Raw genomic sequence first — 11832 nt, forward strand, 5'->3', positions numbered from 1 at the left:
TCTGGGGATCTGTTAACATATAAAATGAAACATGTGGGCAACACAGTATAATCTTTAATCACATCAATTAGTAACTTTCTGAAATATTATTCTCTGCAAAAACTTTTGCAAAATTTCTCTGCATTGATATAGCCTACTTTTGCCCACAGGTTCCAGAAACGTCATATAAAGTGTCAATAAATTTTGAATAACAATAGTCTCTGAAACCACATTAAGATAATTAAGAAAAAGATAGAACATTCTGAAGTTTTGAGTTACCATATATTTCCTTGGAGGACATTCCTGGACAAAGGTGAAGGGAAAAATGTAGAAGAAAAACAAAATGTCATTTCAATAATAATGCCCACTATAAGAGTCAAAAGATTAAATGATGTATTATGACGTGATCTCTGCTTCTTCCTGCTCTTTAATTCCATGAGTGCTATAGCACTGTCCCAGAACCACTCAGAAACAATTTCTTTGACGAACCCAGTAGGGTACTTGCTTATACTCACATATACCTGGGGAACCAGAAATCTTCCCTGGGAGAAGATCACCTCAGGGATAAAAATGGAGCTATCTTAAATGACAGACATTTCTTTTTTGAAAGGGTAATAAATGTGACCAGAGAGGGAAAAAATCTCCCTGCAAATGAAAGTTTTATTTTACACAATCTTAGCTTAATTAAGTAACTCTACATTTTCCAAAAAATCAGTTTTAAAAATTACACCAGGCTTTCTAGAACCTAGTTTATCTTGTAAACCCTAAAATAAAATTAACCCTATGGTGTCAATAAATAGGGAAGTAGAACCAATTTTCAATCCATTAACCCATTTTTATATCATATTTTTTCATTTTGATCCTTAAAGGATTTTTTCCTTTTAACTTTAATAGCTAATATAGAATTTATAAAGACAACACTTGAATTTGTAAACAAATATAAGGAATTAAATTTTAAATAGGCATTTTCTAGACTCAAAGAATTAAAAGTATTTTTAAAATTTCTTTTTAATTTCTTTTAAAGAAATTGCGAAATCTTTTTTCCCATATAGATGAAATTATGTCTGCAAATACTAAGACAACAAGAAGAAAAAAATGGTGAATCCAAGATAAGCCCAGAATAGATTACCTTTCTTTGTCAGATAGTTCATACTATTGGCTAGAGCAGCAGTCTTGCCTTGGGAATCCAAGGCAGAAAATCTAGCATAATCATCCACAAAGAAGTTATCTGGGAAGAGAAAAAATTGAAATAGATGTATAATTAATATACCTCAGTTCAATCTACTGCTAAAATTCAATTGATTGCCTGCTTTGACCATAAGATGTATAAAAATACATGAGTGAAGTATATTAAGTTCCACATTTACTGAACAAGTTCACAGCATGATTCCTACCCCATTAATCAAACTTTAAGACACGAATTTAATGAGTAATGAACATGCCTCACATAGCTATCACGTATACATATACATCAGTTTAATAGTTTAAATTTCATCCTGTTTCCACTGTCACTTTGCAACTGGAGAACAATCTCTTAGAGATCCTCTTAAATCATCACTCCCTCTTCTAGTCCATCACTAGAGTATACTGGTCCCTATTTCATAAGGGAAGGATAGAAGAAGAATCTGATTTTTACTTTCCATGTCTAACGAAATAACATTTTTTTCTCTAACCCTAACAGAAACAAAAGTTCATTTTCACTATTTTCAATATGTATCTTCTCCAATTAGTGCCCAAAGGCAGTGCTCTTATTATCATGGTTAATCAGATCACTCATGCCAAGACTTCAGTTTCATCAAGTCAATCCCTTGCTCTAAAATACCCAGTAATTTCTTCTCATGCAATGGTCTCCAGTCTAATATAATAAAGAGACCACTACCAGCAATCTATCCCACCTTAATTCCTATTACAACATAATAAACATGCCTTTCCCAATCACTGTTCCCCAAAAATACTTGCTTAGCCACCTACCCATCTACTTGTCTGTGTACCCACTAACCCATCTCTTTCTACTCAAAGCACCCTGAGATGCTCTCTTTCATCACTTCTATTCAACATAGTTCTGGAAACTCTAGCCACTTCTATTTAACATAGTTCTGGAAACTCTAGCCAGAGCTAATTAGACAGAAGAAAGAAATTAAAGGAATATGAATAGGAAAAGAAGAACTCGAACCATCACTATGTGTGGATGACATGATTCTATATTTAGAAGACCCAAAAAACTCCACCAGAAAACTTCTAGAACTCATAAATAAATTCAGCAAAGTAGCAGGATATAAAATCCACACCCATAAATCAATTGCGTTCCTATACATCAGTGATGAATCAACTGAAAGAGAGATTAGGAAAACTATCCCATTCATAATAGCCTCAAAAAAACATTTGGGAATCAATCTAACAAAAGAGGTGAAAGACCTCTACGATGAAAACTACACATTAAAACATTGAAGAAGACCTTAGAAGATGGAAAATCTCCCCTGTTCTTAGATAAGCAGAATTAATATTTTCAAAATGGCCATACTACCAAAAGCACTATACAGATTCAGTGCAATTTCTATTAAGGTTCCAATGATGTTCTTCATAGAAACAGAAAAAACAATCATGAAATTCATTTGGAAAATAAGAGGCCCAGAATAGCCAAAGCAATCCTTAGTGAGAAAAGTGAAGCAGGAGACATCACAATACCAGACCTTAAATTATACTACAGAGCTAGAGTAAAAAAAAAAAAAAAAAAAAAACAGCATAGTATTGACACCAAAACAGACATAAAGACCAATGGAAAAGAATAGAAGACATACCCACATAAATAGAGCTGTCTCATACTAGACAAAGGTGCCATAAAACATACATTGGAGAAAAGATAGCCTCTTCAACAAATGGTACTGGCAAAACTGGAAATCCATATGCAGTAAAATGAAATTAAACCCCTATTTCTCACCCTATACAAAACTCAACTCAAATCTAGGCATTAGACCAGAGACTCTGCACCTACTAGAAGAAAAAGTAGGCCCAAAATCTCATCAAGTTGGCTTAGGAAGCAAATTCCTCAACAGGACCTCTAAAGCACAAGAAGTAAAATTAAGAATCAATAAATGAGATTATATCAAACTAAAAAGCTTCTTCGCAGCAAAGGAAACAATCATGAACATGAAGAGAGAGCCTACAGAATGGGGAAAAAAGTCTTTGCCACCTGCACCTCGGATAGATCATTAATCTCCAGGATATATAAAGAACTCAAAAAACAACCCAATCAATAAATGGTCAAAGGAACTGAATAGACACTTCACAGAAGAAATACAATTGGTCAACAAATGTATGAAAAATGTTCAATATCCCTAGTAACTAGAGAAATGCAAATTAGAACTATAATGAGATTTCATCTTACTCTAGTCAAAATGACAATTATCAAGAATACAAGTAACAGTAAATGTTGGTGAGGATGTGAGGGAAAAGATACAGTCAGTCATACATTGCTGGTGGGATTGCAAATTGGTGCAACCACTCTAGAAAGCAGTATGGAGATTTTTCAGAAAACTTGGAATGGAACCACCATTTGATGCAGTTATTCTACTTCCTTGGTATATACCCAAAGGATTTAAAATCAGCATACTAAAGTGACACAGTCATATCAATGTTTATAGCAGCTCAGTTCACAATAGCTAAGCTATGGAACCAACCTTCAACAGATGAATGGATAAAGAAAATGTGGCACATATACACCATGGAATATCATTCAGCTATAAAGAAGAATGAAATTATGGAATTTTCCAGTGAATGGATGGAACTGGTGATTATCATGCTAAGTAAAATAAACCAATCCCTAAAAAAACAAAGGCCAGATATTTTCTCTGATATGCAGATGGTAACTCACAATAAGGGGGCTGAAGTGGGGGAGGGGCAATAGAATTTTCTTGGATTAGACAAAGGGGAATAAAGGGAAGGGAAGATAGGAATGGAAAAGATAGTAGAATGAATCAGACATAACTTTCCTATGTTCATATATGAATACACAACCAGTATAAATCCTCATTACAACCACAAAAATGGGAAGTTGTACTCCATGTATGTGATATGTCAAAATATATTCTACTGTCATGAATAACAAAAAAGAATTTTTTAAAACTTTAAATAAATTAATTAATTTTAAAAAAGCACCCTGTGTCTTTTACACTGGCAGACACAGTTAATGACATCACACAGGGGAAGAGAAAGAACACCACAACCTTAAAGAAGGTTTGAATCTTAAAATGTCTTCTAAAGGCTTATATGCTAAAGTCTTGGTTGTCAACCTGTGGTGCTACTGGGAGGTGGTGGAACCTTTACCAGGTAGGGTGAAGTGGAAGGAAGTTAGGTTATTGGGGCACTTGAAGGGGATACTGGGACCCCAGGCCCTTCCTATTTCTTTTTACTTTCCTGCCACTATGAGATGAGCAGTGCTGCTCCACCATTCACTCCACAATATGGTATTCTGCTTACTACATGTCCAAAAACAACACAGTCAACTAACCATGGAACACAACTTTTGAAACCAAAATAAACCAATCTTTCTTTTTAGGTTGGTTTTACCATGTATTTGGTCACAGTGACAGAAATCTGACTAACACTCTTCTTAAAAGGTCCCAGGTCAATAAAGACCAGAGAAAGCTGGGTGAAGGTCAGGAGGATGCCACTGCCTATCAATGATATCTGCACCAGCTTCAGCTGATAAATTGCAGTTTTACCACTACATACCAGCACTCTTTCATAGCTTGTAACTACAACTGTTGGTGGAAAAGGAAATCCCAAAACACCAAACTTCTATCATGCTCATTATGCATGAATAATCCAAACACTGCCCTTCGAATCTGATTAAAAATGATAAAAACAACAAAAACTTAGGATAAAGAGTCATAATACTGCTTGCCTTGCTCTATTAAAACTTCTGGTAAGAAAGTAATACCTGGTTGTAAAGAAACAACGGAGCTCACTTTCTGAGCAGTTTCTTTTTAAAGTATAAGTATGTATTTACTATCCCTCTATGTATATATTTATTCTTATAAATATATATTACATTTTTTAAATGTAAGCATAAATTTACATTTTTCTCTACCTAAAAGGAAAGAAATTTAGTCTCAAGTAGATTAGCCTTAACAACCATAAATAGATCATTTTCATTATACCCAAATACAACAACAAATACACTTGGTTATGATTTCACCTATCTCTTCCTTCCCTAGTGATGATGACAGCTTCCTTATTTATAGGTGTTTGCTGAAGTGGCCTTCAGAGTCCCAATGGAAAGCGTAAGAAATAAAGTACACAATAGCTTAACCAAGTTCTTAAAAGGTATTCTTATGGAAAATATCTAAATGTCTGTCAACTGAGGAAAGGGTGGAATATTCACAAAATGGAATATTTAAGCCACTAAAAAGGAATGAAATATTTACTGATATGCTACAATACAGATAACTATAGAAATATGCTAAAGAAAAGAAGGCATGCACAAAAGGCTTCCAATTATATAAAATGTTCAGAATAGGCAAAACAGAAACAGAGTAGATTAATGGCTGCCAGGGATAGGAGGAGTGGGGAATGGACAATGACCCATGGGTTCTTCTGGGGTGATGATAATGTTCTAAAGTTCAACAGTGATGATGACTGCACAGTTTTGAGAATAAACTAAAAGCGATCAAATTGTGCACTCTAAAAGGCTAAATTGTGGGATAGGGATATATGCTCCATGGTAAAGCAATGGTCTAGCAAGTGTTAGATCCTAGGTTCCATCGTTAGCAATATAAAAAAAAGGTTGAGTTTTATAGTATGTATGTTATACCTGAATGAAGCTGCTTTATTTTTTTAAGGCATTCTATGTTTTCAGAGTAAAATTTTTTTAGATATTTTTTGACATTACTGATGAGTGAATCTAGAGAATTAAGAAAGAGAACCACTCAACTGCTTTATGACAGTAGGAATGCCAAAAAGTTGGCATTTAAGAGGCATTGAATGTTTTCCAAAGTTGATAAGGTTTTACCCAGGGAGAATTTGTCTTCTTTAGAAGAGAATTCTTGTGAATTTGAAAGTTCATAATATGAACTCAAGGTGCAATGAGTTTAAAAATCAAATTGTGTTACCATCTTGGGTTATCTTGTTAACATTACAATCTAATAAATGCAAAGAACTTAAAGCACAAATCAAAAATTCAAAAGTTATTCCTGAAATTCTCCTTACTACTTGCTGTTAAATCCAGATACTCTCGCTCAGCTGTCAAAATCCTGGAATTGATTCGTGGAACAACATTCGGCTGATTCATAATATACTCTACCACATCTTGATCATGGGACAATTCACCCTACAGGAAAAAATAAACAGAGGGAACAAGGTTGTTAGGGGAATATCACTGATAATAATTCACTAGGAAGTAAGAAAACTATCAGCTTGGTAACAGTTTCTTTGTGGTGATAACAGTTAAAGACAGAAGTTACATTATCAGAGTTCCCTGTCATTGCCAAGCATAGATGGGTGATTTATGTGCAGAATCTCTAACTCTGGAGGTAGATGTTTATTAACATTCATTTTAAGATGAGAAGACTAAGGCACAGAAAAATTAAGTAACTTACTCAAAGTTACAGGGTTAATAAAAAGTGAGTATCAAATGTAAATGTTCTCTCCACACACTACTGTGCTTCCCCAGAGAAAAAGCAAGCTCTACAAATTGGCTAAGAGTTAACATAGTAGGCCCAGTGCACTGGCTCACACTTATAAACCCAGCAACTTGGGGGGCTAAGACAAAAAGGATCATTAAGTTTAAGGCTAGGATCAGCAATTTATCAAGACCTTGTTTCAAATAAAAAATAAAAAGGATGGGGATATAGTTTAGTGGTAGAGAATCCCAAGGTTCAATCCATAGTCCACACACACACACAAATTCACCCTGAGATCTATTAGTAGCTAGCTTCTTTCTGAAGGAAAAGTCAAAGATCAACTGTCAATTTGTTAATATGCTTTGTTTTTGTTTTTGTTTTTTTTTCAATTTTGTTAATATGCTTTGTAATAAAAATCACTGACAGCTTTTTTTCAACCTCAGGAATTCAAGTAATCCTTTATCTCCTGAGTCATGATTACCCTACAGGGTGGAGGAATCATTTGTCATTTAGTTGACTCTTTTGTGCATCTCATATTATAGAAATAATTGTACTTCCTAAAAGTGATCTTAGAGACAAGTGTTAGTAACTGGAAATCTGCAAATTTATCATATGTAAAATATTCAATATAAAAGCACTTTTAAAAAAATGTTAATCAACTATAAACAGATCTAAAAAAAATCCCAATTAGACATTGTTTGTGATGACATATCCTTACATTTCCTTATGTATTTTGAAGTTCATGTCATCTGTACTGCATATCTTTTTGTACAGTGAATTTAAATCAAAATTTAAAATGTGCATTACTCTTTGACATACAATTCCAATTCTTGGTATTTATTTAAAAAATAATGTATAAAGATATACATACTAGAATATTCACTGTAGCACTGTGAAAATCTAAAAGCATTATCCAATATTAGGGAATGAAATAAATGATTATTCTTAAAAATGGGATACTATGCAGTAGTTTAAAAGTGTTGAGATTAGTATGCTCAAAAATGTAAAGATATAGTCAACTAGAAAAAATAAAATACACACACACACACACACACACACACACATATATATAATCATTCCAATATACATGCAGACACAGACACATATACATGTTTCCAGGGACTAAGGAAGGGAAGAATTTCCATTTTTTACTTTATATAATCCAATGTTTCCTAAATTTAGTTATTTTCTAAATATGTATATGAGCATATATGGCTTTTGTCATAATATAGAAAAATTTATCCTATCTAGCCCCAACCAAGTTTCTCACTGACCAAGCAAGTGGAAGCAGAGGAAAACTAGCAATCACAGAGGGGATATTTTTACATGGCTACTCTTATTTATAAACAACAGATATATCATTATCTGAAAAACAGAAAACAAAAGTTCTTCTGATTTTTTTATTTCTTCTGTGGTCCTGTGGTTCAAACCCAAGGCCTTATTCAAGCTGTGTAAGCATTCTATCACTAAGCTATACCCCCAGTCTTCTCTGAATTTTTATAACTAAACTGAAGAAATATTTTAAATTTCTAAAAAGGAGGCTAGAAAGAGTTCTGTTTATATCATTAAATAAAGAAAAATAATCACCATTTCTTCTAAAGGTTCATAAATTTAGATAACTATGCCAAACTCATATTTTCATATTCCCATTCCAGTAGCTCCATGAAGTACAAATTCCATAATACAACAACAAAAATCCACTCTTATACATTAGGGGACATGCAATGGAATTCAACCCCAAGGACAGTTTTGTATGAATGCATTAACACTCAGCACAATGATTTCTTTTTTTGGTGGGGAGGAAAGAGCCGAGGATCAAATTTAGGGCCTTATGCATCCTAGAAAAGTGCTCAACCACTGAGATACATCCCCACTCTTCATTTACTTCTTTAAAATTGTATTTCTGGTCTTTTTATACATGGTGCTGTAAAAAAAAAAAAAAAAAATCAAACATCAAGATGTGAAAGAGTGAAGTTGGACCCTTAACTTACAAAATTAACTCAAAATGGATCAAAGACTAAACTAAAGAGCTAAAAGTTTAAAGCTCTTAGAAGAAAACACTAGGAAAAAAATCTTTATGACAATGGATTTAGCAATGATTTCTTGGACAAAACACCAAAAGCACAGAGAATAAAAGTCACAGAATGGAAGAAAATACTTGCAGACCATACAGCTGATAAAGGATTCATATCCATAATAAACAAAAACTCCTAGAACTTAAATACAATTAAAAGCTCTATTCAAAAATGGACAACTTGAAACAGACATTTCTCCAAAGAAGATATACAAACGACCAACAAGCACATGAAAGATGCCTCAACACCAGTAGTCAGTCATTAGGAAATGCAAATAGGTCAAGGTCACAATGTAATACTACTTCACTCACACCTATTAGAATGGCTATAATTAAAAACAACAACAACAACAAAATAACGTTAATTAGCAAGGATGTGAGAATCGGAACACTTTCACATTTCTGGTGGGAATATACAACTGCTGTGGAAAATAGTTCAGCAGCTCCTCTAAATGTTAAATGGAATTATCATATGATCCAGCAACTCCACTTTAAGGTATATTACCAAAATAACTGAGGCAGAAGTTAAACACACACTAGTACACCAATGTTCACAGCAGGATTATTCAGAATAGCCATCCAATGGAAGGTAATGATACAAATATTCACCAAAAGATAAATGAATAAACAAAATGTGGTATACACACACACACCTCCACACACAGGAATTCTGATATATGCTACAATGTAGATAAACACTGAAATAGACTAGACACAAAAGGACAAATATTATGATTCTACTTGTATGAGGAATAGGCAAATTTATAGAAATAGAAAGTAGAAGAGTGGTTACCAGTGGCTGGGGGAAGAGAATATGGGTAGTTACTGTTTAATGGGTAGATAGTTTCTGCTTGGAATGATAAAAAGTTCTGGAGATGAACAGAGGTGAAAGTTGCACAGGATTGTGATCATACTAAATGCCATTGACTTCTACACTTAAAATGGTAAATTTTGTTTTGTGCTTATCTTTTACTTCAATAAAAATTTTAAATACATTTATTTTTACTTAGGATTACATCAACATCAGTTGATATTTAAAATATTTGAGAGAGACAATTGGCAGAAATGATAAAGACCTCTGACAAGTCTGTCTTCAAAAAAGTCTTTTTGACAATGCTAGTAAATAATATTCAAGTCAGGTGTGGGAGTACACACCTCTAATTCTAGCAATTCATGCATGAGGACTGCAAGTATGAGGACAGCCTCAGCAACTTGGCAAGATCCTGTCTCAAAATAAGAAGGGCTGGGATGTAGTTTAGTGTTACAATACCCCTGGGTTCACTCTCCAGTACTAAAAACAAAAAAAAGTCAACCAACTTCCCCAAAACTGGCAATTAACTGAAGGCATGCAAAATTCAAAGGAATTTTTATTGAAGAATAACTGTGAATCTCTGTAGGAATGTGACCTTTGTAACCCTCCCTTCCCACTACCCCCAACATACTCAGTACTAGGCATTTAACTTCTAACACATGCTAGGCAAGCACTCAGCTACATTCAATCCCTTTTTAATTTCTAATTTTGAGACAGGGTCTCAGTAAATTGCCCAGACTGACCTCAAGCTTGTGATACTCTTGTCTCAGTATCCCACAGTAGCCTGGGATTACAGGTATATGCCACCATGCTTAGCGGCCTTTGTGACATTTTAAAGGATCATCAATAGGCTAAATAAGTAGAAACTTCTGAGGTTACACATGACAAAGAATTTATTCAGGTAAGTCACTACACAAACAACAGCTGCTGCAAGAACAAATAGTAAATAGCACTATAAGAACAAATAGCACCCTGGTAGGATGAAGGTCTGATTTCTAGAGGTGTCACATTATTTAAAGTGTCCAGTTATCAAAAATAAAACATGCAAAGAGAGAAGTATGTATATGCTTTGGAAAACAAGCAGCCAGTACCCACTGTTCCTCAGAAAGCCTAAACACTGGACTTATAACACAAAGAATTTCAATAAGCTATTTCAAATACAAAGAATGATAAGAAATAATGTCTACCAAACTAAGGCAAAATTTGAGAATTATTCTCTCCATATAGATAATATCAATATAGTGAAAGAAATTATGAAAAAGAATGAAATTTAAAAACCTGGAGTTAAAAAACACAATGACTAATGGGCTGGGGATGTGGCTCAAGGGAGGCCCTGGGTTCAATCTTCAACACAGAAAAAAAAAAAAAGTATATATATATATATATAACTGAAATATTTACTAAAGGTCAACAGAAAATTTTAGTTAACAGAAGAAAAAAAACATAGTGAAGTTGAAGATATATCAAGTAAGGCTGTCCAATCTAAGAAACCTAAGAGATACAAAAGGGTATTAGTATCTACATATCTTCAAAAGGAGAGAAGACTGCCAAAAAGTACATAGCAAATAATCTAGATGGTTTATATACCTGATTCCAGGTGATAACCTCCTGATCCTATGACAGAAGTGACTTTGTTGTTCACAGATGTCCCCTCAGATCACATCTGATACTCTGTATATGGACCCCAAATCACTGATTTGCACATGTTAAAAAGTTGAGTTTTTATGATGTGTGAATTATATCAAAAACTATAATATTTATGTATATAAATAATAAATAATGTTTGAGTCTTTCCAAAGTCAAAATTTCTTACAAATAGAATAAAAAGTCTCTTAGAAATTCTTACAATTTAAATATTTAATGCTAGAGATATAGCCCAGTGATAGAATGTCTGCCTAGCATGCATGAGGCGGCCCTGGGTTCAATTACCAGCATTGTAAATAAATAATAATAATAAAATAAATACTTAATCCTGAAACTAATAAAAATTGCTATTTCAATTACACCATATAGAAGTTTTATGAATATTTTGCTTTATAGCAGGAGTTTCTAGGAGTCTGCAAACCAATTAGTGGCACATAGAAAACAGTGATGCTTAAAAGAGTTTTACTGCATACTACAAAAGCTATAAAAATGAAAGCTAACTGTTCTCTTTCAAAGTCAGCCATGAAATGCTACTCACCAAGTACACAGCTCTTTGGAAGAAAGTAGTGGTCTCCAGAATTTTGTGCATTGTGATGGTTTCCAGCTCATCGGGATCTAGTTGTTCCTTTTCAAAGGGCATTCCATTGAACAAAACGACAGGCAGTGGACCAACACCAGTCTGCTCATAGTAGCCTCTTCCTTCC

General features: G+C 33.8%; 1 protein-coding gene across 4 annotated transcripts in view; it reads right to left on the reverse strand.

Annotated features, from left to right (window-relative positions):
* Positions 1-11832, reverse strand: part of UGGT1 (UDP-glucose glycoprotein glucosyltransferase 1) — a 170597-nt gene that overhangs the window by 97491 nt on the left and 61274 nt on the right. For 3 of the 4 annotated variants that reach the window (XM_079130425.1, XM_079130424.1, XM_079130427.1), the window contains exons 18-21: positions 11667-11831; positions 6187-6307; positions 1109-1207; positions 259-282 (exon numbers count right to left, since the gene is read on the reverse strand). In XM_079130425.1, coding sequence (XP_078986551.1) covers positions 259-282; positions 1109-1207; positions 6187-6307; positions 11667-11831 — 409 coding nt within the window. The remainder of the gene's footprint in view (positions 1-258; positions 283-1108; positions 1208-6186; positions 6308-11666; position 11832) is intronic. The other variant, XM_079130426.1, reaches the window with a different exon arrangement.

This window comes from Sciurus vulgaris (assembly GCF_902686455.1).
Source record: "Sciurus vulgaris genome assembly, chromosome: 3".
Taxonomy (NCBI): domain Eukaryota; kingdom Metazoa; phylum Chordata; class Mammalia; order Rodentia; family Sciuridae; genus Sciurus; species Sciurus vulgaris.